Genomic DNA, 25,737 nt, shown 5'->3' with positions numbered 1-25,737 from the left:
AGTTGCGGAGTATAAATACCTTGGCATCGATTTCAACAAAAAACTAAGCTGGTCTAGCTGCAGGTATAAAAGGATATTAGGTGGGTGGAAGGCTTTTTATGCTCTTCAAAATAGGTGCCGTGAAGCAGAGTTGTGGGATTGAAAAACTATTCAAACTTTGTTCGGTCTTCTTCTGCTGCCAGTTGTTCTTTACGAGTGTGAATTATGGGCCAGCAACACTACTATAGCACAATGGAAACAAATCAGAGAAATCCAAAAGCGCTTGATCACAAGCAAGTTTAAAATCAAAAGCACTGTTCCATATGATATCATGCTAAGTGAAATGGGGGCTGCTCCTATTGAGGCACTTGCTATGGTTCGCCTTCTAAGTTATCTAAAAAGAATCGAAAAATTAGAAGAGGATAAATGGCCTAAAGTGGTCTTTAGTGACACACTATGTCAGCGAAAAAGGACATGGATGCAACAAAACATCAAATGGATGAGTAAATGAAATATTCAATTCAATATGTGCCCCACAAATAATAAAGAAATAAAAGTCTTTGTCATGGAGAAATTCTACAAGAGAAATTGGAGAAGCGAGATCGGAAGGAAGAAATTATATTATATAAATGAGTTCAACCCCGCTTGTGATCAACTCCAAAAAGCATACATAGGAGCCAACATTTCTTGGAGGGCTAAAATTCTTATTACTCAACTGAGAACCAACTCTCACCAACTTCGTTGTGAGACTGGACATTGGAAGAGGCCAAAGGAGGCTTGGGAAGAAAGAATTTGCAGATTCTGCAATTCTGAGAAAGTGGAAACTGAACAGCACTTTATTTTAAAATGTGAAGCCTACAAGAGTAGTAGAGATAAATTTGCGGACACTATATGTGACAGTTCTTGGCATAAACTATTCAACAAAGAGTACATTGAGCAATTGGGTGGACTCATCATCATTCTACACAAGCAACGAACATTGTTACTTAAGTCCGCTTGAGTTGTCTTGCTGTCCCATAGGCTATTTTTAGCCTCGTGGACGTTAAAATTTTATCTTATCTTATATGAAGACAAAGGATTCAAATTAAACACGGAAATAAAACTAATCGAACAGTTGTGGCCTTGCAGAAACAAGGCTGTCCAGAGACTGGCTGGGCGAAAACCCCTCTTGTCAAACATTTCTCGGAAGTCGGAACTAATAACCACACTAATGAAATTCGGAGATACAGCTAGAATATACATAGGTTCTTTGTGATTCTCCCAACAATGTTCTGAATCAAGTCCATTCTATTCCAAACGCAGCATAGAATTGAGAGCTATCCTGCCATGATGACCTGACCAATATGCGTAACAGGCAAGGCCTCCCCACACACACCTCGGAAGTTCAAGCAACATATATTCTAACATAAAGTTTGTTCACATAATTCCTTCACTTTCAAAACCTTCCACTATGAAAGCGAGGAAATTAGATAGTGTATTACTTCACGCAATTGCCATATCTCAATACCTTGCATGATTGCATGATTTTTAAATGATGATTTCTTTTACCTCCTTCCCATAAACACAACTTGTCCTTTTATCCTTACTAATATTTAATTAAATAAGAAAAAACTCATCATTTATCCTTGTAAAATGCAAATCTAATGAACCCTTCATCCAGTTAACACAACGTGACTCGACATCACTACTTATTAGGCAGTATATGATCTGGTGCAGTCCTACCACACATCCTCATCGACACAGTCAGAATCAGATAAGAAATATTATTTTTAACTCAACTCACCAGATTCCTACCCCACAAACACATTAATGAAAGTAAAACTACATGCAAGATCCATGCCAAAGTCCTATACCACAAAGTGCATTCCTGAGTTGATCTCTCTCAATCACATAGTATACTCGTACTACACAGAAAACTTTTGCCATAATATTAATTAATCGAGAAGGAATGATAATATCCATTGCCCTTGTAAAGCCAAGTCACCACCGATTGTATTAACAAAAATTAAACCCAAAAAAACCTATATTAACAAGAGATTAAGAAAATATTTGTTCATATTTTATATCCAAAATCCTAGTGAGAATTGCTTGTGCCTACAACACGCTGTTTTGACCTACAAAAAGTCAAAACGACTTACCTCGTGTATGCAATTAATTATAGAACATATAAACATATTATAAGGAAAATAACTAAGTCAAATTATTTGCATTTTCTGCACCCATTATCTTTTGACATGTTTTCCTTGTCTTAGATGTCCGGACAGATTCATCAAGTCTCTATGGCCTTTCCCTTGCCTGAATCTTCTATATAAGGTTCTTGACCTGGTTTACAATTACGCAAAAAGAGAAAACGCGGTCAGCTTTGAGATGTACCATAAAAACTCACCACCCCCACATTTAACCTAAATGACACATACCTGATTCATCAGCAAGCTGATCTTCAGTACTAATCTCGTCATCTTCAGGCTCGTTATAATCAAGATCATCATCACCACCCACTCCTAGTTTCTGCATATGTATAGAAAATAAATGTAAGAAGCAATGAATTTTAAACTTCCAAACACCATACTACTTACAAGTACACAATCCAACATACCGAGAAATCCATCTGACCAAAATCCATGTCCTTGCCTTCTGAATGCAATATACCCAAGCACAAAATTAGAATACAGAAAAAATAAACCAAGATTCCTAGATTTTTTTAATGAGCTTGAATCATCTCCTATATGTTTCAAACATTCACCTCCATTTTCTTCATCTTCGTCAACCCATTTGTTCCAATCAACTTTTAAGAATGGCAATCGCTTTCCTTCTGTCTTCACCAACTGCTTCCACCATTTCTTTTCCTCCTTTTCAATAATGCAAACTATGTTCCTCAAGCCAACATTAATTTTACTTTCCTGCACCACAACCAACAGTAAACAATTGAGCCCTCCTATCAATTTCAAATATGCTAAACATTCATATTACAAACCTTTTACCTGGCAAATTAGAGGGAAAAAGAATTTGACAAACATTCATCATATATCCCACCTACCTTGACATTCACTCTGTCCAACAAGTCCAGATCAAACTCGTACAATACTTGATCTTTCCCAACTCTTGCAGAGAAAGAGAACTTTCCCTCAGGTTCAACCTTCACTTTCGGATTGTTGGCATCAGGCAGTTCGATAGTAATGTATAACTTATCTGACATCTGTGCCCACTTGACTTCAGGATGTCGACTGCAAATCAGAAAAATAATAGCTCTAGTTAGATAACCATACTGGGCACTATAAAACCCATTTGGCTTCATAGCACAGTCAGGAAGGTCATGGCAATGCACATCATTAAAATTCATAATATTCCAGCAGAACCAAATAGAGTGAAAATTATGCAGGGAGATAGGGTTACTCTAACAAGTCCAGACATTTTCGTTAAGTTTTTATATGAATTACCATATACATATAATCTAAAGACAACACCAGTGCAATTCTTTTGATTAACCAAAATCATATAAGAACATTCAAATTGTAATTTTAGTTGCTGGCCTCTTTCAACGCAACATAAGACATGTTGCCCATTCACAAGGTTAACATCAAAATTCACCAGCACCTCAAATGAAAATTTTCCCTATTCCCATCATAACAGCTTTTCTTGCCACATCCAACGGCCAGGTTGATGGAAATAGCCCTGTGCCATGGCAAAATCCTGCCTTAGATATGAATGTCCTAAAAAGTTGCAAGGAATGTTTGCTTATCATTCTTCCCGTGAACTCCAGAAGTTTATCTTGTTGGAAGCTTCAAAGTACCACAGCCAAATCTCTTTGAAACATGAGCAAGATATGTTGAGAATAACAGATTAGAGTTCAAACACTGCTTCGTCAAGAGTCAAGACCAACAAGACAGCTGAATTTGATGCCTGATCAATCCTCAACTGGAAACCCCTTCAAACAATTTTGCTAATCATTCTGCAGTCAGTCACACATGAGATTAGTACCATCATTTCCCAATAGATTTCTACGGGTACCTTTAAACTCATGCATCAGTACTTCCCTAAAGTACAACATAATCTGCACTTGAAACTTTAAGCAAGTTGAAGGAGCTGTGCCGAGTGTCCTTCCAAAATATCTTCCTGCTTTCGGTGATGAATTGTAACAAAGCACTGTATAAGCAGAGGTGCCCTTAATATCACCATTACACAAGATTCAAAATTTATCAAGAGAGTGAATAAATCCCATGACAAAATACAATACAATTCCTCATGTTGAAGCTGCAAAATTCTGGTAATCCCTAATTTAATTCAGATGATCTTCATCTAATACCTGAGCCATCCTTAAGATATAGAAATCATTCAGTGCTTGAAAAATATTCAAAACCAGTTCTATAAGGTTGCAGAAATAATCACAGCAGAATAAAGTCAGAACGAGCAACAAAATTGCAGTTTACAGCCTTTAAAGAGTAAACACTCCAATAATATTAGGAAAAAAAAACTCCGTCAAAAAAATAGCAGTCACCATTTATTTTGACAATTAATGTAGTATTTTCATGAATGTGTACTGTGGTCCAAGATCCAATGTTTCTCAATATACTGCAGTTTTTTCATAATATTGGCTTCTGTGCTCCAGACCTTCCAAAATAAGTCTCTGATTCTCTACCTGTACATTTCAGCCAATGGCCAGTGGTACAATCAAAGCAACCATCCAATATAACAGTTCTACCAACCTCACTCTACAGCTCAAAGCCTCTAGCAATCCATACATGATGGGCTCAAGACAAACACCTAAACCACCACCAAGCTCTTTTGAAAGAAGAGCCTAATTAGAGATGCTTTATAATGCTACAATCAACTTAAAATCTGTTCTAGAAAATCTCGTTAATGCTCTAGTTAAGAATTTCAATATCATAAGTTACCTGAAACAATCTAGGTAACTTCACTAAAACAAGATAATTACCTCCCATATCTGCACCTGACATCAGCAAACGTTAGAAATTGCATGCATATAAGACACACTATATGCACCAGGAAAACCTTTGAAAACTTCTTGTCAGAGCCATATAACCAAAACTACAATACAATGTAGCATCCTGACATATAACCAAAACTACTATACAATGTAGCATCCGTTTCTCCAAAAGCTAGATGACATTTGAACAAGCCAAAAGATGTCCACTTCACGAAACAATTCATAGAGCCACAATAACCTAGCAAAGACTCTTTGAAGACGATCACCAATGCCCTTACCACAACAATGCTAAGAGAAACTCCATTTGCCAAATGACCAAAAAAAAACCCCACCTCAAATCTCAATGAACTCAAGAATGCTTGCTGAAACTTCAGACTTCCACCATTGATCATACCTAACCACTACCCCACTTGTATAATGTTGACAGTTTTTTATAATGAAATGCTAGATCTGAGCACAAACAATTGTCACAATCTTGAGTCACTTATGATTTAAAGTTAGGTTTCCACTACTTTTATGAATCCATCCCATCTAAGTTACTGCTTCGAGTTCGGGTTCAAAGAACCCGTTCACTGGTACAATGAAATCTTGAAATGGGGTGTGGGTTCATTTGGGTTAGTTAGTACAAAAACATGTAAAAATTATACATATACATATGTATATGTATGCAACCTAGAAAAATGTATTAAGATTAGAATGCTGCATAGTTTCATAAAAACAACAAAAACACTATAAACTTGTAAGCTTAGCATCATATCTATTAGCAACACCAAAATATTAAAATAACATCAAGTTCAAGTATCACTGTTTAGACTTCAACAATTAGAACTTGATGCTAAGTTTCAATCATCTAATGGATTATCTAAATCTTCTTCTTCATCAAAGGCATTAGTCAGTTCACAAACATTGTCAATGTTACTGAGATCAACTGCACTAATATCATTCCTACTTTCCAAGTTGTCCAACGCTTATTTACTTTTTCATTGTACAAAGAGCTTGTTTGTTTGCAATTAACATCCTACTTGAAAATGTTTTATAAGTAGCTTGCAACTCTCTTTACCTATTGAAAATGTTGTTTATTGTTTCAAATATGATTTATCACTATACAGAGCTTCCAATTATTCAGACAGGGGCCATTATCAACAATTGGATATAAAAAATTCACTGGAAGAAATTTTGAGGGCTGGTTTAATTTGATATAATACATATTTGAACTTCAGCCAATTTTGTTTGTAATGTTAAAAATCTTTATTCAAATTCTGTAATAATTGTTTTCTGCACTAAATTATAGAATGTTCCCAATGGAACTGTAATTGGTTCGTACTCGGCCTACCTTGGTCTGCCTTTAGTTCAACCTAGGTTTGACCTAGAGGAACCAACCTACTTGGGTTCAAACCCACATGGAACCCAAAGAGCACTAGACCCAAGACCAAGAACCGGTTTGAAATTCACTTGGTTTGAAGGGCAAAGGGGAGAATTGGGTAGAACAATCAAGACAACCACTTCACCCCCATCACCCAACACATTAGAAAATCCACCGAAAAAAACCTAATGAACAACCTCATACTATCATAATACATACCACATTAACCTCCTAGAAGCTCAACACAATGCCTTGCAAAATTTCACTAAAGAAAACCATGTAGCTACCATATCCTGCAAAATTCCTTGTGCAAAGATTACAAGACGTAAAATCATCTCTTAAAATATCGCATCCATCCACATTAGTCCAACATCCAACAAATACACACAATTAAAACATCATTCTAGTTACCACCTAAAGGAAAATCTTCGTATTCCCCATGGAAGACATGACTAATGAGAAGATCCTTTATAGGGTAGATGATCTCCCTCTTCGCTATTGTCATAATCATGTATTAGTTTGGAGAGTCCTATATGACGAAGGATCAACAGTCAATGTCATCAACATATGGGTAATGAAATTACCAAAATATTAAAAAACATGACCTAAGATAGCATGACTTAATTGTCAAAGATTTGACAAATACAACCAAAAACATGGTTTTTTTTACTTCCTATCAAAGTAGAACTTAATACAAATTTAACGCATGCTCCTCCTCTCCCTCTCTCCCAATCTCCTCTTAGGAAAACCTTCCAACTCATTACATGCAAGCAAACTTGTCTCAAAAGCCAACATATGAGATTCAATATAAACGTAAAGTCAAAATCAATTCATTGGATCTCCCCATCTACTACCCCATGATAGAATTTTGAATTCCCTTGAAAACATTGTTAATGCATACTTGCCCATAAACATCAACACACACCTTAACTTTTAAGTTAACCTTTGGCCTATACATATGACAATGGACCAACTGGCATTCAAAATATAAGTTACACTAAGCATCCCTCATGTCATAACTGATTTGCCACCCCATTTCCCTTGCAATGCTTAATGAATCTTATCAAGTTGGTATCTTTAACGCAATGGAAATAGAAATCTTACTCTACTCTCTCCTTGACTCTTTAGCCAAATTGGCATTACTAACAAGAACTCGCCATATGCCAAACACTCGCATAACCATTCATGTACCAATCCACTTTACTACTATGAAGACTCTAATCTCCCATGCTTGGGCCTAAACCTTAAATGACGCCCATTATTCATTACAAATCTATTGCAAAGTAAACATGACCCAAATCTCCCATGAAAAGGATAATCACAGTTCGAACACTAGAGATGATAATCCTCCCCTAGATAGCAGAAGACAAATCCTACGCAAACAACTTATCTAGCTCTAAACTTGGGGGCATTTTTTTTAAAATCACCTTTCCTTCAAACCTCTTAACATTCCAAAATTAGTGCTAACCAATTTCCCTTGTAGAAATTCAAGGCAAACAAACACAGGGCCAGTCTACAAAGAACCAAGCTAAGGTACAGGTTTTCTTTTATTGCACTTAGTTAGGTATGTATATATTTTTGCATCACATGCTAGAGAGTTGGAAAAACATGCATGATCATCTTAGTTTGCTTTTAATTTGCATCTTGAATTACATTATACTAAAGGATTATAACTAGATTTGCATCTCTACATATATGTCCATTTCCACTATCTCAGCAAGCTCTTTAAATGCCGCCTCTTGCGTCTCCCCTACCTTTGCTTCACTATTTGCCCCTTGAGCTTTTTCGCTACACGTCTCTCACTCACATCCCTCTCTTGTGGCAAATCAAGTGTATTCATCATTTATTTATTTATAATACATGTATAAATCTTGACTAGGCCAGCCATCATACACCCATTTTAAGTACATCCCTAATAAAGAGCACCTAGGATAAAATTCAAGGCCATCCTACTTGAACAATGTCATTTTAACCTTAGTTCATCAAAGATGTATCATTCAAAGGACTAGAAAAAGTTGTCATGTAACATCCCAACAAAAGATCTCAAGTAACCCATCCTTCGAATGTCAATGCTTGTAGAATTGAGGGCCTCGTATTAACATGGAATTTCTGAGGGTATGGCTGTCAGTGTACTAACATAAGCATTTATTCAAGCTTTGCACTACACATTCAAGTACAAGAATCTATTATTATTTTTTTATGCTAAAAAAGTTTTAAATTAAAACAATTGAGTGTACTTTATACTGCATTCAGTTGGTGTAAAAGGTCATTTGGAGGCGAATCTCACTAACCATTTGGTAAGTGGTGTAGATGCCAAGTTTAGTGGCATTTTCTCATGGCTTTATTTTGGTATTATCAAATAGCTTATTATCAATAGCCCAATGCTATTTATATTTGAAGAACAAAATTGACAAACTGCATCTATCACCTATTTAATTTAGGGAAGAAGGTCTATTTAAATTGACATCACATCCATATTTTTTTGGGTTGATTAATTTGAGGGTTAAGGGTCCTTCGAACTTTCTATTATTAAGCTTACAATAAAATAATAACCTAAGAACCAAAGATTCCATTTTGCTTCTAATTTAAGAAATTAACAAATATGAAATAAAGCTTGTCACAAGGTATTAGTTGAGTTTGCAATTACAAAAAAAAGGATTGAATTTGATAGGGAAATTATTCATCAAAATATTTTCATGTAAAAATCAATGCAACACCAGCACTAGGGGATGTCAGAATAAGTTTCCAAGACCGGGGTACAAAGGGTCTCAATTTCAAGATAGCAAGGGGACAACAAGGGATGGCAACAGGGGGTGGGGGGAGTGGAGGTGGTTGTATACTATGCATGTGAAACTTGAAATGCTACTTATGAAATGACATTTCAATATAACATACCAAATTGAAATACTTGAACATGGAAAAATTGCAACACAAACCAAAATCATTGAACATTTGACATAGTAATATAGTACAACCCAATAGTAACATTCAAGAATCTAAATTCAAGTTATCAACAAATAAAACATTCTAGGAATCCTCACATTCCAAACACGTCACAAAATGCAAAGGTGGGGGTACTTGGGTACTCCAACATAATTATACCAAAATATCCACACACTAGGTGCTTTAGGGTTTTTTTTTTTGAGGGGGGGGGTCGGGGGGAAGGGGTGTCTGCCCTTGAGTTTCAATAGTGAAAAGTGGAATTGTTTTAAATATTGTATACATAATAAATCCATAAAATTGTCAAAGGTTTAATATTTCTAAGATATTCGAAAGCTTTATTAAAATGCCACATTTACAACGATGATGAACTTATTAAAAGTTGAATCATAAAAGCATATGAAAAATCACATTTGCAAAGATGCTTTTTTTTTCACAAAGTGACTATCAAGGTCAAGAATCAAACTCTAAAGAAGCTCCAAATCTTCAAGAGCACCTGGTTGAGATGATTTAAATAAAAATAATAAATTCATTAACACTAGATATACTGCTCAATTCATATAACAAATATCAAGGCCATCTGCAACTACTATATTTTAAAATCTGTTTTAGCTGTGAAGCAGTGATGGAATATTTTTCTAATGTTTCATTAAACAATCATAAATAATTGCAAATGTATAAAAGATCTCCCAGCTTGAATGTGATAGAAACAACTCAAATTCCTCTCAAAACTCTGAAAAAATATTATAGTTTAGTAATGTGTGCTCCATAGGTAATCCACCATCTAAATCCTTGTATATAAACTTGTGGCATGTCATATTTGGTTGACATTCCTAGCATGCCTTCAATTGACCTGCATTTCCAACATTGGTCAATTGACTTGCATTTCCAACACAGGTCTTTATTTAGTTTTGGAGCTGTTGGATCTTGTTTAAACCTCTTAATGGCCTCAAGAAATCTTGCCATAACTTTTACACTCACCTTGTCTAGCAATTTGAAATAGCTTAGGCTGCAAATAATAAGCTATTGCATGTAACAGTGAGTGCATAATTTTCCATTTGAAATCAATTGTTTCTTCGTATCTGAATGTTTGATTCTACATTAGTTAGTGTTTTTTGACTAGCATCCTTGAAACAACCCAGGCTTTCATTAAAAATGCCATGGCAAGGGGTATCACCATCAATTATGTGAAGTGTACCAATTATTGCTCCAACTTAATTTTAAAAACTTTGAACATTTCAAAAAACTGTTAATTATTGATTTGCTCCATGATTTTCCCTTAGCCTTAAAAAGGATCATTAAATTTTTCCACTCAATGATAAACTTCAAAGCTACTTCACCAAATTTTTGAAACAATGTAAAATGAAACAACTCTTGTTTCACAAAGCCCAAACAACTCCCTAGATGCATTTTGCCTACAATGATACAATTTGGGGTGATAATTTATTATTATTATTCAATTGTTCTCCCTTTATAAATCAGTTCATCTGCTCGGGAATATAGACAAATCATGAAGCCACAAATTACACACCTATTGGAACTTTAATTCACCCCAGAATTCACAAAAAAGGAATGGATGAGGTTGGGAAATGTAATTGTCAAGTTTTCCATAATTTAAAGCCAGCAACCAAGGTAGTCTCAAAAAATAAATAAACATATGATCCAAAAAAGCCACAAATAGATTTCTAATTCACTCTTATAATATTTGGAGTGCACATAGGTATTCCTTTGAAGTTTTACCCAAACAACTCATCATCGTTTTGGAGCACTAATAGGGGGATCATAGAAGGCACATGGAGTCATTCCTCCTAGCCCATTAGGACAAATAGACAACCATCATTTGGCCTCCTCTCCCTGCTTGGGCCGTCTCCACCAGCATGGCTTCCTAGCAACTTGCATTCCACATATTGACTATCTCCCCTCCAAAATGGGATAGCCATTTGGATGAGAATTTTACGAGTCATTATTTTTGTTCTATTAACCATACACAGAATCAAGGAGAGAATGTGTATATGTACATATGTGTGTGTGTGTGTGTGTAATGTAAAATATTTTGCTTCCAAACAAATGAAAGACCAACAATAATCAACCAAATCATTATAAATTATCCTTTATACTAATTATAAATACTATTCAAAAGCTCTATGCTTGAGTTATATTGATGCGTGCAAGATCTGATTCTTAGTATCATGCACCTTCCATTCTACATCGTATAACCCTTCTCCACCTCTCTCTCTCTCCACACACAAACTACAAAAGAGGTTGTCTTTTGAAGGTTGCTGTACCTTTGGGGGTAGGCAAAACCTTTCATAAGCACTGCATAATACCAAACTTTCTTTTAAAAGCCCTGCTAGTTATTTTAATTGGCTCTCTCTCTCTCTCTCTCTCTCTCTCTCTCTCTCTCTCATATATATATATATATATATATATATATATATATATATATATATATATATGTTATACACACACACACACACATATACATATACATATATATATAAACAAATTACTGCCCTTATAGAAACACTCATCACTGTCACCTATTATTATCTATTAAATACAGTACTTGGACAATCAGAACATCTGTAAAAACATCAGCCACTCATAAAATATGATCAATTTTTCATGTATCACTGTGGTCTTCCAGCAATGAATTTTTTTTGTATTTAGTTGGATTCTCAAGTCTTTCAATGAAATCTTCAGCCCCTACCAAAAATCATAGTCTTATAAATAAGACGATTTACTTAGTGCATCATTATGACAGGGGCATGACAGTCCACCTTTCCCAAGATTGCTTGTGCTCAAGCGATGAGCAAGCGAGCATGGAGTCTGAGTTGCTATCCACCTTTTGCTACGCTAATCTGATATTGTCTTCAGTTGCAGACATGTATGTTTTCTCCCTTATATCAAATGTGAGTTGTAATCAATAATTGGAAACTGGCAAGGTATAATTTAAAACAAGTTCTCTCATATGAGAGAATGATCAAGGTCATTTTATAATAGCAGCAAAACTGGTTTGCATTGCCCCAAATTTGCACACTTTCATGGACACATATTTGTGTTAACACAAGAACTTAACATATATTAAGATGAGTAACAAAAGCATGTCACACATCTATGCAAAGGTACTTAAACTGCTTATTAGTTTTGTATCATGAACCTTTATTGATCAAAGCATTACTCATTTGCTTTAAATGAATTCATCAGATGGATACCACAAATATGAATTTTCCTTTTATGTAGTTGGATTAGCCTTCACTACTTATCATTGCCCTGCATTTTTTCCTGACTTACTGAAGAAGAGTCTCTTTGATACCACTTGATGAAGGGTATTCCCCTTAATACTGCAACAAATAACAGGAATAACGAACAACACAAATTGAGAAAACAAAATATGGGTTTCATGTTATTGCCGCAAATGCAAAATTACAAAATTACAATATGCAAACGCACATGGGCGCCTTCTTTACAACAGTCTACAAGACAGAGCTGCGACTATCACCTAGGACTGCCCCAAATAACCTATAGGCCTTCCTTATATATGCACTTTTAACTGCCCGAGAAGGTTCTATAGACACTAAGCCCTAACCCTTGAGGCCAACCAACCTCATATTATATCATTTCATTAGACTTATTAAGATCAACTCAAGACAATTTACAAATTACATTTTCAGATGGGTCCACTTCTGGAGACCATAACTAGCAAACCATTGCCCTAATGGGCTATTATAACCCCATTCCAGAATCCACGATTAGCAATCTACAACAGCTAATGGACAAGCGGCCGATAGCGCAAGTGTCCATTGGTCAAGGTTTCGCCTCGTTTCAGAGCCATTTAGGCATTCATCACTGGACCCAAAGTTTGGATGGCCAAAATTCATACCGAAATTTTGCAATAACTGCACTTATACATATCATATGACAATAAAACTCATTTGGCAGGCTCATATGTCAAAGATAAACCTCCACATATGAGATTAGAACAATCTGAACACATAATACCAACTTACTAAAATTAGCAAGCTCCCACAAACAGAAACTTTGTACAGGAATAGCCCTTATTCAAAACACAAAAATTGGAAAACTGCAAATAGAAATATTTTTGGGTGATGCAAGATTGCCCTTACACCCAAGATGCTCCTGCATCACTTACAGTCATCACCAGAGGAGACACACATGTACTCTTCTTTAGGTTATTTTCAGTTGCTATCAAACTTTCTAATGTTGGGTTTTAACAAGAATTTAGCGCTACTGCTTTTGTTCCTGAAAATATGTTGTTGCATTGGCTCATCTCTATTTGGTTTGTAGAATGTATCACTATACATTTTGCTATATCATATAAGGTGTTCTTTCCTTATCATCCCATACCAAAAGTTAGACAGTTTTGTTTGTCAAGGAAGACTTAATAAGGGTTGCTAGACTCCCACAACTTTGTGAATACAATTCATGATTGAAGTACTTTTAGTTGAGAATGTGAACCCTCTGAGTGGAAATTTTCAGGGCTTCAGATTTGTAAACGAAACACTCGAATTGATTGCTCTGTTGCAATAAGGAGGTAATATAAATTTGTGAGTTAATAGAAAGTTTTGTTTTATATCTTGAAGATGTCAGAATTAATGTTTTGGCATATTGATATTTTGATATAATTACTCCTGATATCATTGCTAATATTGTTTTAATGTGGAAGAATTAGAGGGTAATAGGCTGCAATGCCATCACCTCTAGTAACTAATCATATTCCGTGTATGACTTCAGAAAGTAGTACCAATAGGGTTACACTTAACTACCTAGTTCTTTGAAGTGGAATGACTGAAATGCAGTCATAAGTATCTGCACACAAAACTTGGTTGTTGCAGAGTCAGAATTGTTAGTTTAACATATGCTGCTCCCACTCAACCCTGCAATGATTTGTGTTGGACCCTTTGGAATGAGATGAGCCTTAATGTAACTACTTTAAGAGTCTAAAGTGCTCTTAAAGAGTCTAGATTGTTTTGTTAATTTAATGATTGTCAGACAATATACAAATACACGCTAAATTTGATGCATCCATGCTTGTAAAACACAGGACATATGGACATCACATATGAAGCATAAGATGCAAGTAGTACTGATACACTTTACTACACGTAATGCATAAAACATATGTAGTATGTACAGCACAAAGCATTCATGTAAGCAGTTGAGCATATATGTAAGATAAAATTCATACACAAAAAAGGTGCTTACAGAGTAAGCATGCTGTAAACACACCTGTGATAAAGCTAACACACAAATGCATGTGGCATCAATATACAAGGCATGCATGAAAAACATACACTAACAAAACATACGTGGAGTATATGCATTGGGCGTGGAGAAAACGCGTGAAGTATGAAGTAAAGATGTGAATAATACATATCTATATGTAAAGTGTAAGGCAACAAGTATACACATAAAACATGAATCATGCACATAAATAAGCTAAGGCATGAATCTTATACAAGAATACATGTGAGGCATGAAGCATAAACAAGAATAATATGAATAGACATAAGGTATGAACTATAGTTACAAGAATCAAACTCGACATGTTGGTTTCGGGCTCAGACTCTGACTCAACCTCTGAACTTGGCAAGGAGTCGGCAAATTGAAATACCCAAGAAATTCAAATAATTTTAAGGATTTAATACTTTAGTCATGAATTATTTAGTCAATTAACATCACAGACACAGTAATTGAGATAAATAGAAGCTACTTTGCCCACATGCACAAGTTCACATTAAACACATAAATATAAATGTGAATTTCTGAAGGAGATAAACTAAATTTATATATAAGGCATAGGTTATTTACTATCATCATGTTGAGTATTATGGTCATGTTGAAGACTATTAGTCGTATCTCTCTTGAAGCAGACTACGAGGTTACTCCCTCAAAGTAGTATATTATTATCAAGTGTTTACAAAAAAAATCAAATTATTTCATAATTGTTTCACTTAAATTTGTTGTCTTTAGTAGATTAGAAAGATCATTATCAATTTTTCAAACGATATCAACTATGTTATTGCTCAAATGTCGTCATCTTTTTACTTTGTCAAATGACCAATTTAAAAAACATTTTTTCCAATCTTTCATTCCAGAGATGTCCAATTCTTTAAAAGGAAAGCATTTTATTTGTTGCAATGCTTTCAAATTGATAGTGTTGTTTTAAATTTGTAACACCTAGTACCATGACTTTGTGATCAAAGTATACGATGGGACACTACTTTGTGGCAAAAAAATTAGTGAAATCCTATTCGTATTATGATATTGCTATCAGGATTTAACTATATGATTTTTTAATCAAACTCATTGACCCATGTTTCATGAGTAGTGTCTCAACATGAATCCATCTCTCATGAAAATAAATGGAACACTACACTCTTTGGATCTAGGTGATGCTCACAAGGATGAAGCACTAGGACTTCCCAAGAGGTCACCCATCCTAGCACTACTACAACCTGAGCGCGCTTAACTACGAAGTTTCCTCCATGGCTAAACCCAAAGCCTGTAACCCCATTTGCAAAACCTTCACCAAGTGTTGTGCCTTATCCTATTTGTAATTTTCTTTATAGACAAATTGTTATGTTTTATACCTGCTACATGCAAGACATTTTTTACTAATCCATATTGGTTGCCTTATTGGGGATCGCCACTATAAATTTTTGGAACTTGAAATTGCAAAACAACCATATTAGCCAAAGAATAATTAAAAAGATGAAAAAAGTTTTTTTTTTAATTTTTTGGCTTAGATAGTCATGGCAGAGTCCTAGCCACAAGATTCTCCGAGTCAAGACAAACCACAGAGTTTGTGAGCCCAACACATCTCTACAGAACTCGGCCAAGTCAAACTCCAATGGCCAAAAAGCCCTAAAGCCCTAACTCAGGTCGAGACGTTTTGAATCTTATAACACTGGTATGAACCATATCTAAGACTTGATACAATATGAATACACATAAGGTATATACTATACTCGTCAAATATGTAAGGCAATACATAATACACATATATCATGTAAGGCTTGAAGGAATACACATAAGTATTAATGAAATAGGGGGATCAGGAGCGACAAACCTCTCAGACAATTTACGTCGAGAACAACCAACAAACCCATCAACTGGTGCACAAGAAAATGGAAATGCAACATTTGTAGTGTAGGATAATTTGGAAGCAACACTAGGGTTAATGCACACTTCCTCTTTTGAAAGCACATGGTGAGAGTCCATGTTTTTGTTGCAAGACACTAAAAATATCAAGTACCAAACTAAATTCAACACTCATTGATGTGTTCCTAAAGACACTCCAATTACAATGCCTTTTGCTTTGTTTGCTAGGCAACAAGTTCAAATAATGCAAGGGCAGCAATATGTCTATACTTGTCTATTGCATCAAGGGAAAACACAAGGTAGGAAATAACCCCATAGCTTATTTGTTCAATGTACAATTGAGGGATCAAATAGATGATTCCATTGGCAAGTTTTTTTACAAATGGCATCCAATTACATGTAGCTCAATCTCCTTAACGATGGCAAGGAGGGACCATCATAGGCGCCACTAGGTGAGCACAAATTGAGGACCAAGATCTTGGACAACAACTATTAAGTATCAAAGTTTTGAAGAAGCAAATGAAGGAATGTTGGATATAGTTTGGATGCAGCATAGTTACTTATGGGTGGATGGACATGACACATCAAACATCATGGTTACATGTCTCATGCCAATTAATTGCATGAGGCATCGCAAAGATGTTAGTTTTTTCAGTTTGACATCCTTAACGAGGTTATTGAAGAGATTGGGCCACAAAATGTGGCCCACATAGTAACAGATGCAGCACATGTGCACAAAGCTGCAAAGAAACTTATTGAGGCAGCATAACAACATATTTGGAGAGTTCCATTGTGTGCATGCCATAAACAATGTAATCAAGGGCATGGGAAAGATTCACTGAATAAGAGTGGTCACAATGCAAGATGTGCAAATGTTTACATGCAACCACTACATTTGACATCTACTCTAGAGGAACTTCACAAAGAAGTTCTTGAAACTAGTTGAGACCAAATATGCATCCTACTACATTCTCATAGAGAAAATGCTTGAGTTACAAGAGTCAATGCAACTCATGTTTATAACGAATGAGTGGAATCAATAGGATGAGGCATGTGTATATATGTCAAATCCTACAAATTTTTGAAGTGTGTTACAATGTGTGGATTTTTGGCTAACGTTGAATGAAATGACACTTGAATAACATCATCCACTTATTTTTTTGTTGGCGTCCAAAAGGTATTCAATTTTCCACTCACTTTTGATCCCACTTGACATTTGGGCATACTAAAGAGGACAACACAATAAATGCCATGAATCTAGATATACTCTCTCAGTTTTCTATTTCATTTATCATTTTCATCTTTCTAAAATCAAACAAGATTGGTCTTTCTACATAGACACTCTTAGCTCTAGAGTCATTTTCTCACATGCAATAAAACCTCTTCATGCACCGTTTAAAAAGCCAAGTGGTCTATTCAGTCACATATTCTCATCACTCAACACTTAAATGATTTTTTAGGAGAAACATTACAATATACTTCTGCTCTGTTGCCTGATTTTAAGTCACCCATTTTTTTTGGCAATATTGGAGTCATATAGTCAGGTCTGGTCATGGTTGAGTCTAGGTCTAAGTCTTCCTTAGGTAGGTTATCTTTGCCAGGTTTCCCTGTCATTGCCTTTCCTTCTCTAAGCCGATTGGGTTGTTCTAAAGGTCTTTTCATATCGGGTAGGTTATAGATCCTAACCCGGCTAAGATAATATGCTCCTATTGATGATCTTTTTCAATAGAAGAATGATGATTGTGAATCATGCATTCAAAAGAAGTAATTTCTTTTGGAGTTGATGGTCCTATTATAATAGAAATTCAAAAATGCAGAAAATATGAAGTAAGGACAGTAGGACAGTGATGACAGAGGTTTATTATTACTTCAGTTATCTTGTTTAATTTTGAAGCAAAACAATACCTCACATAGTGGAGCCACAACATTTACAAATCAGTCTCACCTGATGTTACATTTAAAATGCAAAGGAAATGCATCTTGAGCTCACTATGATTATAATGGAGATGCAGTATTATGGAGATTACGTTTGGCATACATTATATAAATAATGTTGATAAAAAAATCGAAGTCTTAGCACATGAACGCATTTGGGAATTCTGTGATGTCTAAAAGTTCGATCATTTGTATTATTTACAATGCATATTGAGCTGCCTATCATATATATTGCATTTCTTGCTATCAAGCATATGGCGAACAGAAGTCTCTGGAAATCAAGAGCGTAATCAAAAAATAGTGAACATGCTACTTGATGAGCTCTTTTTGAACTTGGGCCTTACTGTCTTGTTTCAGTGCAACAGATGCCAAACTTCATAAAGCTGGTGTGTATATAGATAATCAGCATGATTGAATGATATATGTTTTAAAATGTTGAAAGGTATGATTAAAGGCGCCAACTAAGATTTCAAAAGTGTAACAGGGCCGAATGTGCATTGATCTAATACATTTTTAATAAACAATAACAATTGATATTATTCATGAGATAAAGGCGCATGTTTTAAGTTATAAAAACACCCTCGCTCTTAAGTTTGATGGGTGGAAATACGAGTGAGGGCTACTCCATTTGCAGAAATCACACTAAGTGTGTGCAATTCCCGCAAAAGAGACTTTCTACCTACAAGAAAAGCCTTTGCATGGTGAGGGGCTTTCACAGATCAGTTTAAGCAAACTTTAAGGAACGACCTTATGAAAGATGTCGAACTCGATTGTCTTTGACAATCAGCAGCATCCATCATGTTAATATATAGCTTGTCGCTGTTGATTGAATCAATCTATATAATGAGAGCAGCGGCTTCTTATCAACTCAAAAGTAAATGGCACTGTTTATTTGGCTATGAGAAGTCTGACTTCTCTCAGACTGAAACTAAAAGGAGATTGGGAGTCTGCAAATTTTATTAGTAGTTACGAGGAGGATTAGTTTGAAAACAGTGAAATGCTCGAGTAAACAAAGGATAATGTTAATTCACAGTCAATGATGAAGGCTCGATATGTAAACTATGAAGTTCAAAAGAAAGCATTTACACTAAGTTGGCTCAAACATTAGAGGAAAAGTCAAACTTTAGAACAACCGAGGCCTCAAAAGATTGAGAAATAGGGAATTCAACAATTGGGCCCAGTATATTTGCCCGTGTCTTGCCAACAGATGTTGAATCGCTCCCTGAATTAGAAGAAGTTTTTGAAGCTACATATCCGGCCAATGCAATCACATCCAGAGCTATGAGACAGTGATGCATCTTTTATGTAGGTAAAATGAGAAATCGCCCAAAGAGCGAGACTTTGACTTGCTGGTGCATAGAGTTTTACAAGCAGATATCAATACAAAAATTATGTTCAATTGTCAAATGGGCCGCTTGGTCATCTGGTTGCGAAAAGAGTGCAAGATTCGCTACCTTCGAAGCTGTGTTCGCAATGGGAAGCAGCCAAAGCAAGGGCAAAGGAAGCTAGTAACATCAATATCAATGGCTCCGTTGGAAGCATGAATTCTGACGAGACTGCCTCATTGACCATGGATGAAGAATGGAAAGAAAGCGAGGAACTGGATGGCCTTGACAAGGCCCCAAAAATGTTTGCTACTTGGAAAGAGTCATTTCTCAAGGCTTTCAAGGTTATGGATAAGGAGCTCAAGTTGCATCCCAGCGTTGATTGCTTTTGCAGTGGAATCACAACAGTAACTCTAGTTAAACAGGGTTTGGACCTAGTGATGGGCAATGTGGGGGACTCACGAGCTGTTCTTGGTATAAGAGATGAGGATGATACATTAATAGCAGAGCAGTTGACCATGGATTTGAAGCCGAATCTTCCAAAGGAGGCAGAGAGAATTAAGAAATTCAAAGGAAGAGTTTTTGCTCTGCAAGATGAGCCTGATGTCTCAAGAGTTTGGCTACCACATGATGACTCTCCTGGCCTGGCAATGGTGCGGGTATTTGGAGATTTCTATTTGAAGGATTTTTGCTTAATCTCGGTGCCTGAAATCACATATCACCGTCTCACAAAAAGAGATGAGTTCATTGTGATGGCCACGGATGGGCTCCCACACAATCGACAATAGCCAGATCTCTGGTAGAGTTTGTTGTTCGAGCATGGAAAGCGAAATATCCAAAATCTAAAACAGAGGACTGTGTTGCAGTGTGCCTTTATCTCCGTGACTCTCCTATAGTTGTGGAGGCAAAAACAAAGAAGGAAGGAGGTCTGTTCAAGCATAGCATGTCGTGGAGTATCTTCATATAATCAGTCACTGCCCATGATTGATCTAAATGGTATCTTAATCTATTCTAAGGTTAATCTCTTAGGAGACAGAGAAGTAGATTAAAATTGGTGCATTGAGATAGATGAACGTCCAAGGATGATGATCTAGTTTTGATCGACATTATGATGTTCAAATGTGCAGAAGCAGGAACGTTGGCAGTGGCAATGCTTCTTTGTTGATTCCATTATGCAATTGTCATTCAATATTCCAGGATCAAGTCAACTGATGGAGTCTTTTCATTTCATATTCTTGGAGGCAGATCAAAGGATGAGACAGAGTCTTTTGGGCTTCTCCTTATGGGTGATTTCAAAAATATTATTCAAAGTCTTTCCAAATCTCTGAACTCGAAGCACTTCATATTCTCATGAAGGCTTACGCTGGTGTTTTCTATATAAGCTGTTGTAAAAGATGTAACAAAGGGGGGGGTCAGCAAGGGGTTGGCATGAGGAGAGGTTGCAAAGACAATCATACTTGGTGTCAATTCTTTACTGTCCATGTGCTTCCCTTTTCTGCATATAGTCAAAGAGCTGGAGTGGAGGAGAGAGCATGTTTTATTTCCGTATTTTCATTCATGTATTGAGATTAATGTTCAGCTTTTTGTAATAGGTTTGGCTATAGTCTACAAGCAAATATGATTAGAGTATTGTATCTAAGTATTTAAAACAAGGAAAGGTTTTGTTATGAATCAGAGTATTTGGGCAACACTTTTCTGATTACTTTCAATCAAAGTATTGTTATGATCAGTTTTGAGCACTTTCTTGTATTCTTGGTCAAATGCTGATTGGGAGATAGATCAGAGTACTGTCAACTGATCCTATTGCAAAGGTTTGAATGTTCAATCTTCATTTTTCATCTCATGTCATTGCATTTGCATAACAAATAGCATTCTTGCATCACCAATGTTGGGAAGTCATAGGATGTGTGAGTTCCAAAAATTGGATAAGATTAGAATCTAAATCTGCTGAGTTAGTCCTGGATAGAATTAGCTTGGTTTTACCTCTGCTGTTCTCTGGTTAAGAACATACCTCACAGTAGGAATTAGAGATAAAACATGATTCATTGAATATCATTTACATAGGGAGCTGTACCTCAATTCAGAGGGAAACTATATATTCTTAGAAACGGTTTCCCAACTATTGTGTAAAGTTGTTCTTCGTTATAAATTTGGGCACATAAAAAGAGGAAAAGAAGAAAAACAATCTGTTTACCAACATGCTCCAAGACAAGTAAAAAGATTTGATATTAAAAACATTAACAAATTTTACAATTCAATCAATAATAAACTACTCAATCTAGCATAAATTCTTTATGTAGTAAATAGATTGTTAAATTGGTCTAAATCATTTAATTTTTTATATGCATTGATTAACTTTAAAGATATCAATCTCCACGTCTTTGAAGATATCAATCTCCACGTCTTTGAAGATATCAATCTCAACGTATTGATTTTTCTTAGATCTGTTGTGCAATAAATCATACCATAACTACACTGTGTTTTACTTATAACCTAGCAAGTTGATTGACTTACAATTGCATGGTAACAATATGACGTGTTGGTTATACATTTTAAGAAACGTAAATCAAGCAATACAATTGACTCACAGCATGCTGCAGGTATTTGTTTTATAAAACAAATAAGCCCTTCACAAAAAGCATTCTTCTAAAATATATTTTAGTTATATATGCCTAAAACTTGTTCCGTACAAAATTAGAGTAAATAATAAAGAAAAAAAAATTAATATTTATTGGACTCCTCCAAATTTCAGGCTTCATGCATAAAAAAGGTGAAAATTAATATTTATTGGACTTCTTCAAATTTCAGTCTTCATGCATAAAAAAGAGAATCCTAGGCCATTGAATAAAACAAAGAAGAAAAGACCAGCTAAACATAAAGGAAAGTATGTAGCCTTTCTAATCCACCAAAATCACCACCACTTCCTCTAAATTGATAGAAATGTCTCCCAAAGATTAACCTTTTTAGTCATGTCAGATTGTGATGCATATTATCCTTCTTGCAGGAAAAGGACTACTTTACTATCCCATGTAAGTGCCATTTTATCCATGACTTTGTTTTGTTCTCCAAAGAACCCTTCAAAGGAGGAGATTCAGCTGTCTTCAAGTAAGGCAGAGAATGAACAGATCTTCTTAGAATTATGAGAAAAGTTCCTCAACCAATAAGTTATCAAGATTTGAAGCATCTATTGGATCAGGATCGTTAAAGGTCATCTAAGAAATGTGTTGAAAGTCCAAAGTAGCACCCCCTTCCACCAAGCAACCTACCTACTTCAAAAACAAGTAATCCTTTTTTGTTGTTGTGAGAGTACCAGTGAAAGCATCCACCTAATGCCCTTCTCTCTGATAAGATCTACCCTCAAAGTAATTCCTACATAATCTAAAGGTTGATTGCATAATCTCTAGTCAACCTTGATTTACGCATACATCATATTGGAATGAAGCTAAGATTTTCCAAGAATGATATGTGTTTCCTAATGGAATTTCAAAGGATAGAGAAGTAATATTAACCCCAAAATCTTAACGGAATTAACCATTATCTAAATTGGCATGTTTAAGAATGTTTGTGAGAAAATTTAATTCATGATACTATGGTTTAATGCTAAGGTATGCTTCATTCTAGGACCCTGGCCTCTCCAACATATTTCACTTCTCAATTCCATCACAAATAACTATAAAAATCCTTTTGCACATGGTCCAGGGTAGGTCAAAAATTGTTGAGCCAATGGATTGGTATACATTCAAGTCATTCCATTTCAACCTATGACTCTATCCCCATATTCTGGGGCAAACAAATCAGACACAAAGCCTCGCTTTCCACTGACCAATTTAAGGTTAATATAATTTGACTGAAACTTTTGAGAGAGAAGATATAGATTACCCGCATGTAGATTAATCACCTTCATTTTACACCATAAACCCCAAACTATCGACAAGCTAGAACAATATAAAATAAGGAAGAGCCGCATCATCACCAAAGGATGAACCCAATAAATTTGTCTCAATCCAATTGAACATCCTAACTTTATCCTACCCTAATAAATCAAAAGCGAAGGAATTGCCTAAGAGATTAGTGCACCATCACCATCCGATTTTTGCTTCCCAGAATCGCAGAACACAGTACAAAAAGATCAAAATTGAGGTTTAATTGAAAAGAGAAGTTGCAATTATCCTTAAAGGAATGGCCCGAAGTGGCAAGAAACGGAATTGAAGCAGTGGGGAACCTTTAGGCTAATCTATTTCTTCTCTTATTGATGAGGAGTAAACAAGAATAAAGTCTGTAATAGCTTCACTATGAGATGGAAAGAAGGAACTGGAGAAAACTAGCAATGTCATGAGATGAATAACAAAAACATCAAACACAAAGAGCACCTTACAGGTTGCATCCATTCACTTACGGGAAACACAAAGAGATATTGCCTGTTCACCACACATGTGCCACCTCTATTTGTGACCAATTCCTGCACTTGACCAGAAGCAAAGTATGGTACCTTCTTCCTACCTGTTCTTCAACATGTGCTGGTCTGTTCACATGAAGATTACACAAGCAGGAGACATGATGTCTCAATATATTTTCCAGGCAGCAGTTCAACAACCCATCCTCTGGCTGCAAAGATCTCATTACAATATAAAATTTAAAACATTGGGACTCCACACACAGAGATCAAACAAAAAAATAATAATAATAAAAGCAATTGCAAGAAAGCCAGAGTTTTTTTTTTTTTTTTTTTTTAATCTCTTATTTCATTCTACATAACATGAACAATATCATTCAACTTCTTTCTCAGCCTTCTTGCCACCAGAAAAGAAAAAAAATCATACTCTCCCAGAGGTTTTGGAGCAAATATATAAACATAGGTAAACAGTTAAAACTGTTTTTGGCAACCACCAAACCCGTGAAGGTTTTATTAAATCCTTTACTAAAGTGATAACAAAACATTAAAAAATATGCTTTAAAATTTAATACTAACAAAACATTAAAATACCCCTCAAAACAATACATAAACATTATTCCTGTGCCCAGCACCTGTAGCTGCTCCTGCAGCACTTATAGATTTAAATTTTAACCAGATCCGATACAATTAATTATGAAATGTGCTTTGCTGAAAAGTATTGAATACTGGCTCCATAACGATGGTAACCCCGCACAGTACTTGATTCCTCAAATTTTCAGAATGAAACCAAATAAAAACTCTGGAGCTTAATTCCCTTCGCCGATATATTTGGGATTCCTAGTCTCCACGCGGCACGTAGTTAATCTTGATAAAATTACAAAGAAATGAGCTCTAAACAACGCAGATAACTCAAAGATTCATTTTTTTCGAAAGGAAAATTACAAGCTATGCATGACAATGAAAAGTTAAAATTGAAATAATCCCGGTCTTAAAAAATAAAAGAAATTATACGAACTGTTTGATGGACTCTCCGAAGACTCAAAACGAGACTGCCAATATTGAGAAAGTGTAAACTCTCTCAGAACAATAGCTTCTGTGTAACTATTGAAATTGTGGCGAGGACGGAAAAGAAAAAGAGATTCCGAATGCTGGTGATGATTAAGATGAAAATTTTAAAGTAAAAAGCGCGGTAAAAAGCTAACCTCATCGTGCAGCCGAAGAAATGACGCTCGAATTCCTTTGACGGCAGTAACGAGAGAAATTGCCAGAAAATACCTGCGACTGTAAAATGTATACTACACAGCTCAAAGCTACTGAGGAGGAAGAGTGGTTCATAAAAAGGAATTTATGGCGGCGTAGAAAGTGCTCGAGGGAACACGAAGTATCTAGAAGCACAGGGTGGAGGAAATGAGTGCTGATTTCTTCAAATATTCTTTTCTTTGCTTGATCGGAAGGAATTTCATATTTTTACTGTTGGGGGAAGGACTCTCTTTATATGCCTAGTTAAGTTTCCTTCATTCATTTCTTGTTATAAAATTAGTAATATATATAAATAAATTTTACTTAATTACTAGTGAAAGGATTTGAAAAATATTTTTCTTTTTATTTGATAGCTTGAGGTCTAAAAATAATAATAATAAAAAGTAAAGTTACAAAAGTCTTTGTTTAGTGCAGTCACTCGTAGGAAAGAACAGAGAAGAAAACATCTAGTCTTACTAGGGACAAAGGTCTA

General features: G+C 35.5%; 1 protein-coding gene and 1 pseudogene across 2 annotated transcripts; one reads left to right on the top strand and one right to left on the bottom strand.

Moving 5' to 3' along the window:
- Window positions 1–1,884: 1,884 nt before the first annotated feature.
- LOC149552440 (co-chaperone protein p23-1-like) lies at window positions 1,885–25,311 on the bottom strand. Of its 2 annotated transcripts, none has more exons than XM_089787998.1 (6): window positions 25,208–25,311; window positions 3,017–3,203; window positions 2,723–2,879; window positions 2,576–2,613; window positions 2,397–2,487; window positions 1,885–2,301 (listed from the first exon to the last, which is right to left on the bottom strand). In XM_089787998.1, exons 1-6 carry the CDS (start codon window positions 25,210–25,212, stop codon window positions 2,249–2,251), a joined length of 531 nt encoding a protein of 176 aa, XP_089644124.1. In that variant the 5' UTR covers window positions 25,213–25,311; the 3' UTR covers window positions 1,885–2,248. The 2 variants fall into 2 exon arrangements, with proteins under 2 accessions (XP_089644124.1, XP_089644125.1); XM_089787999.1 differs by having other exon boundaries at window positions 2,576–2,610.
- LOC149552441 (putative protein phosphatase 2C 66 pseudogene) lies at window positions 12,050–20,579 on the top strand (annotated as a pseudogene).
- Window positions 25,312–25,737: the final 426 nt, after the last annotated feature.

This window comes from Cupressus sempervirens, chromosome 6 (genome assembly GCF_028749045.1).
Source record: "Cupressus sempervirens isolate cs-2001-9-10 chromosome 6, ASM2874904v1, whole genome shotgun sequence".
Classification (NCBI taxonomy): domain Eukaryota; kingdom Viridiplantae; phylum Streptophyta; class Pinopsida; order Cupressales; family Cupressaceae; genus Cupressus; species Cupressus sempervirens.
This window is presented reverse-complemented; position numbering and strand designations above follow the sequence as displayed.

Bases quoted from the DNA above. Each gene is read 5' to 3' on its own strand.
- LOC149552440 (XM_089787998.1), bottom strand. The intron at 2,614-2,722 runs GTGAATGTTTGA...TATTGCATTCAG, and splicing joins CGAAGATGAAGAAAATGGAG to AAGGCAAGGACATGGATTTT. The intron at 2,302-2,396 runs GTATGTGTCATT...ATTGTAAACCAG, and splicing joins TCAGCTTGCTGATGAATCAG to GTCAAGAACCTTATATAGAA.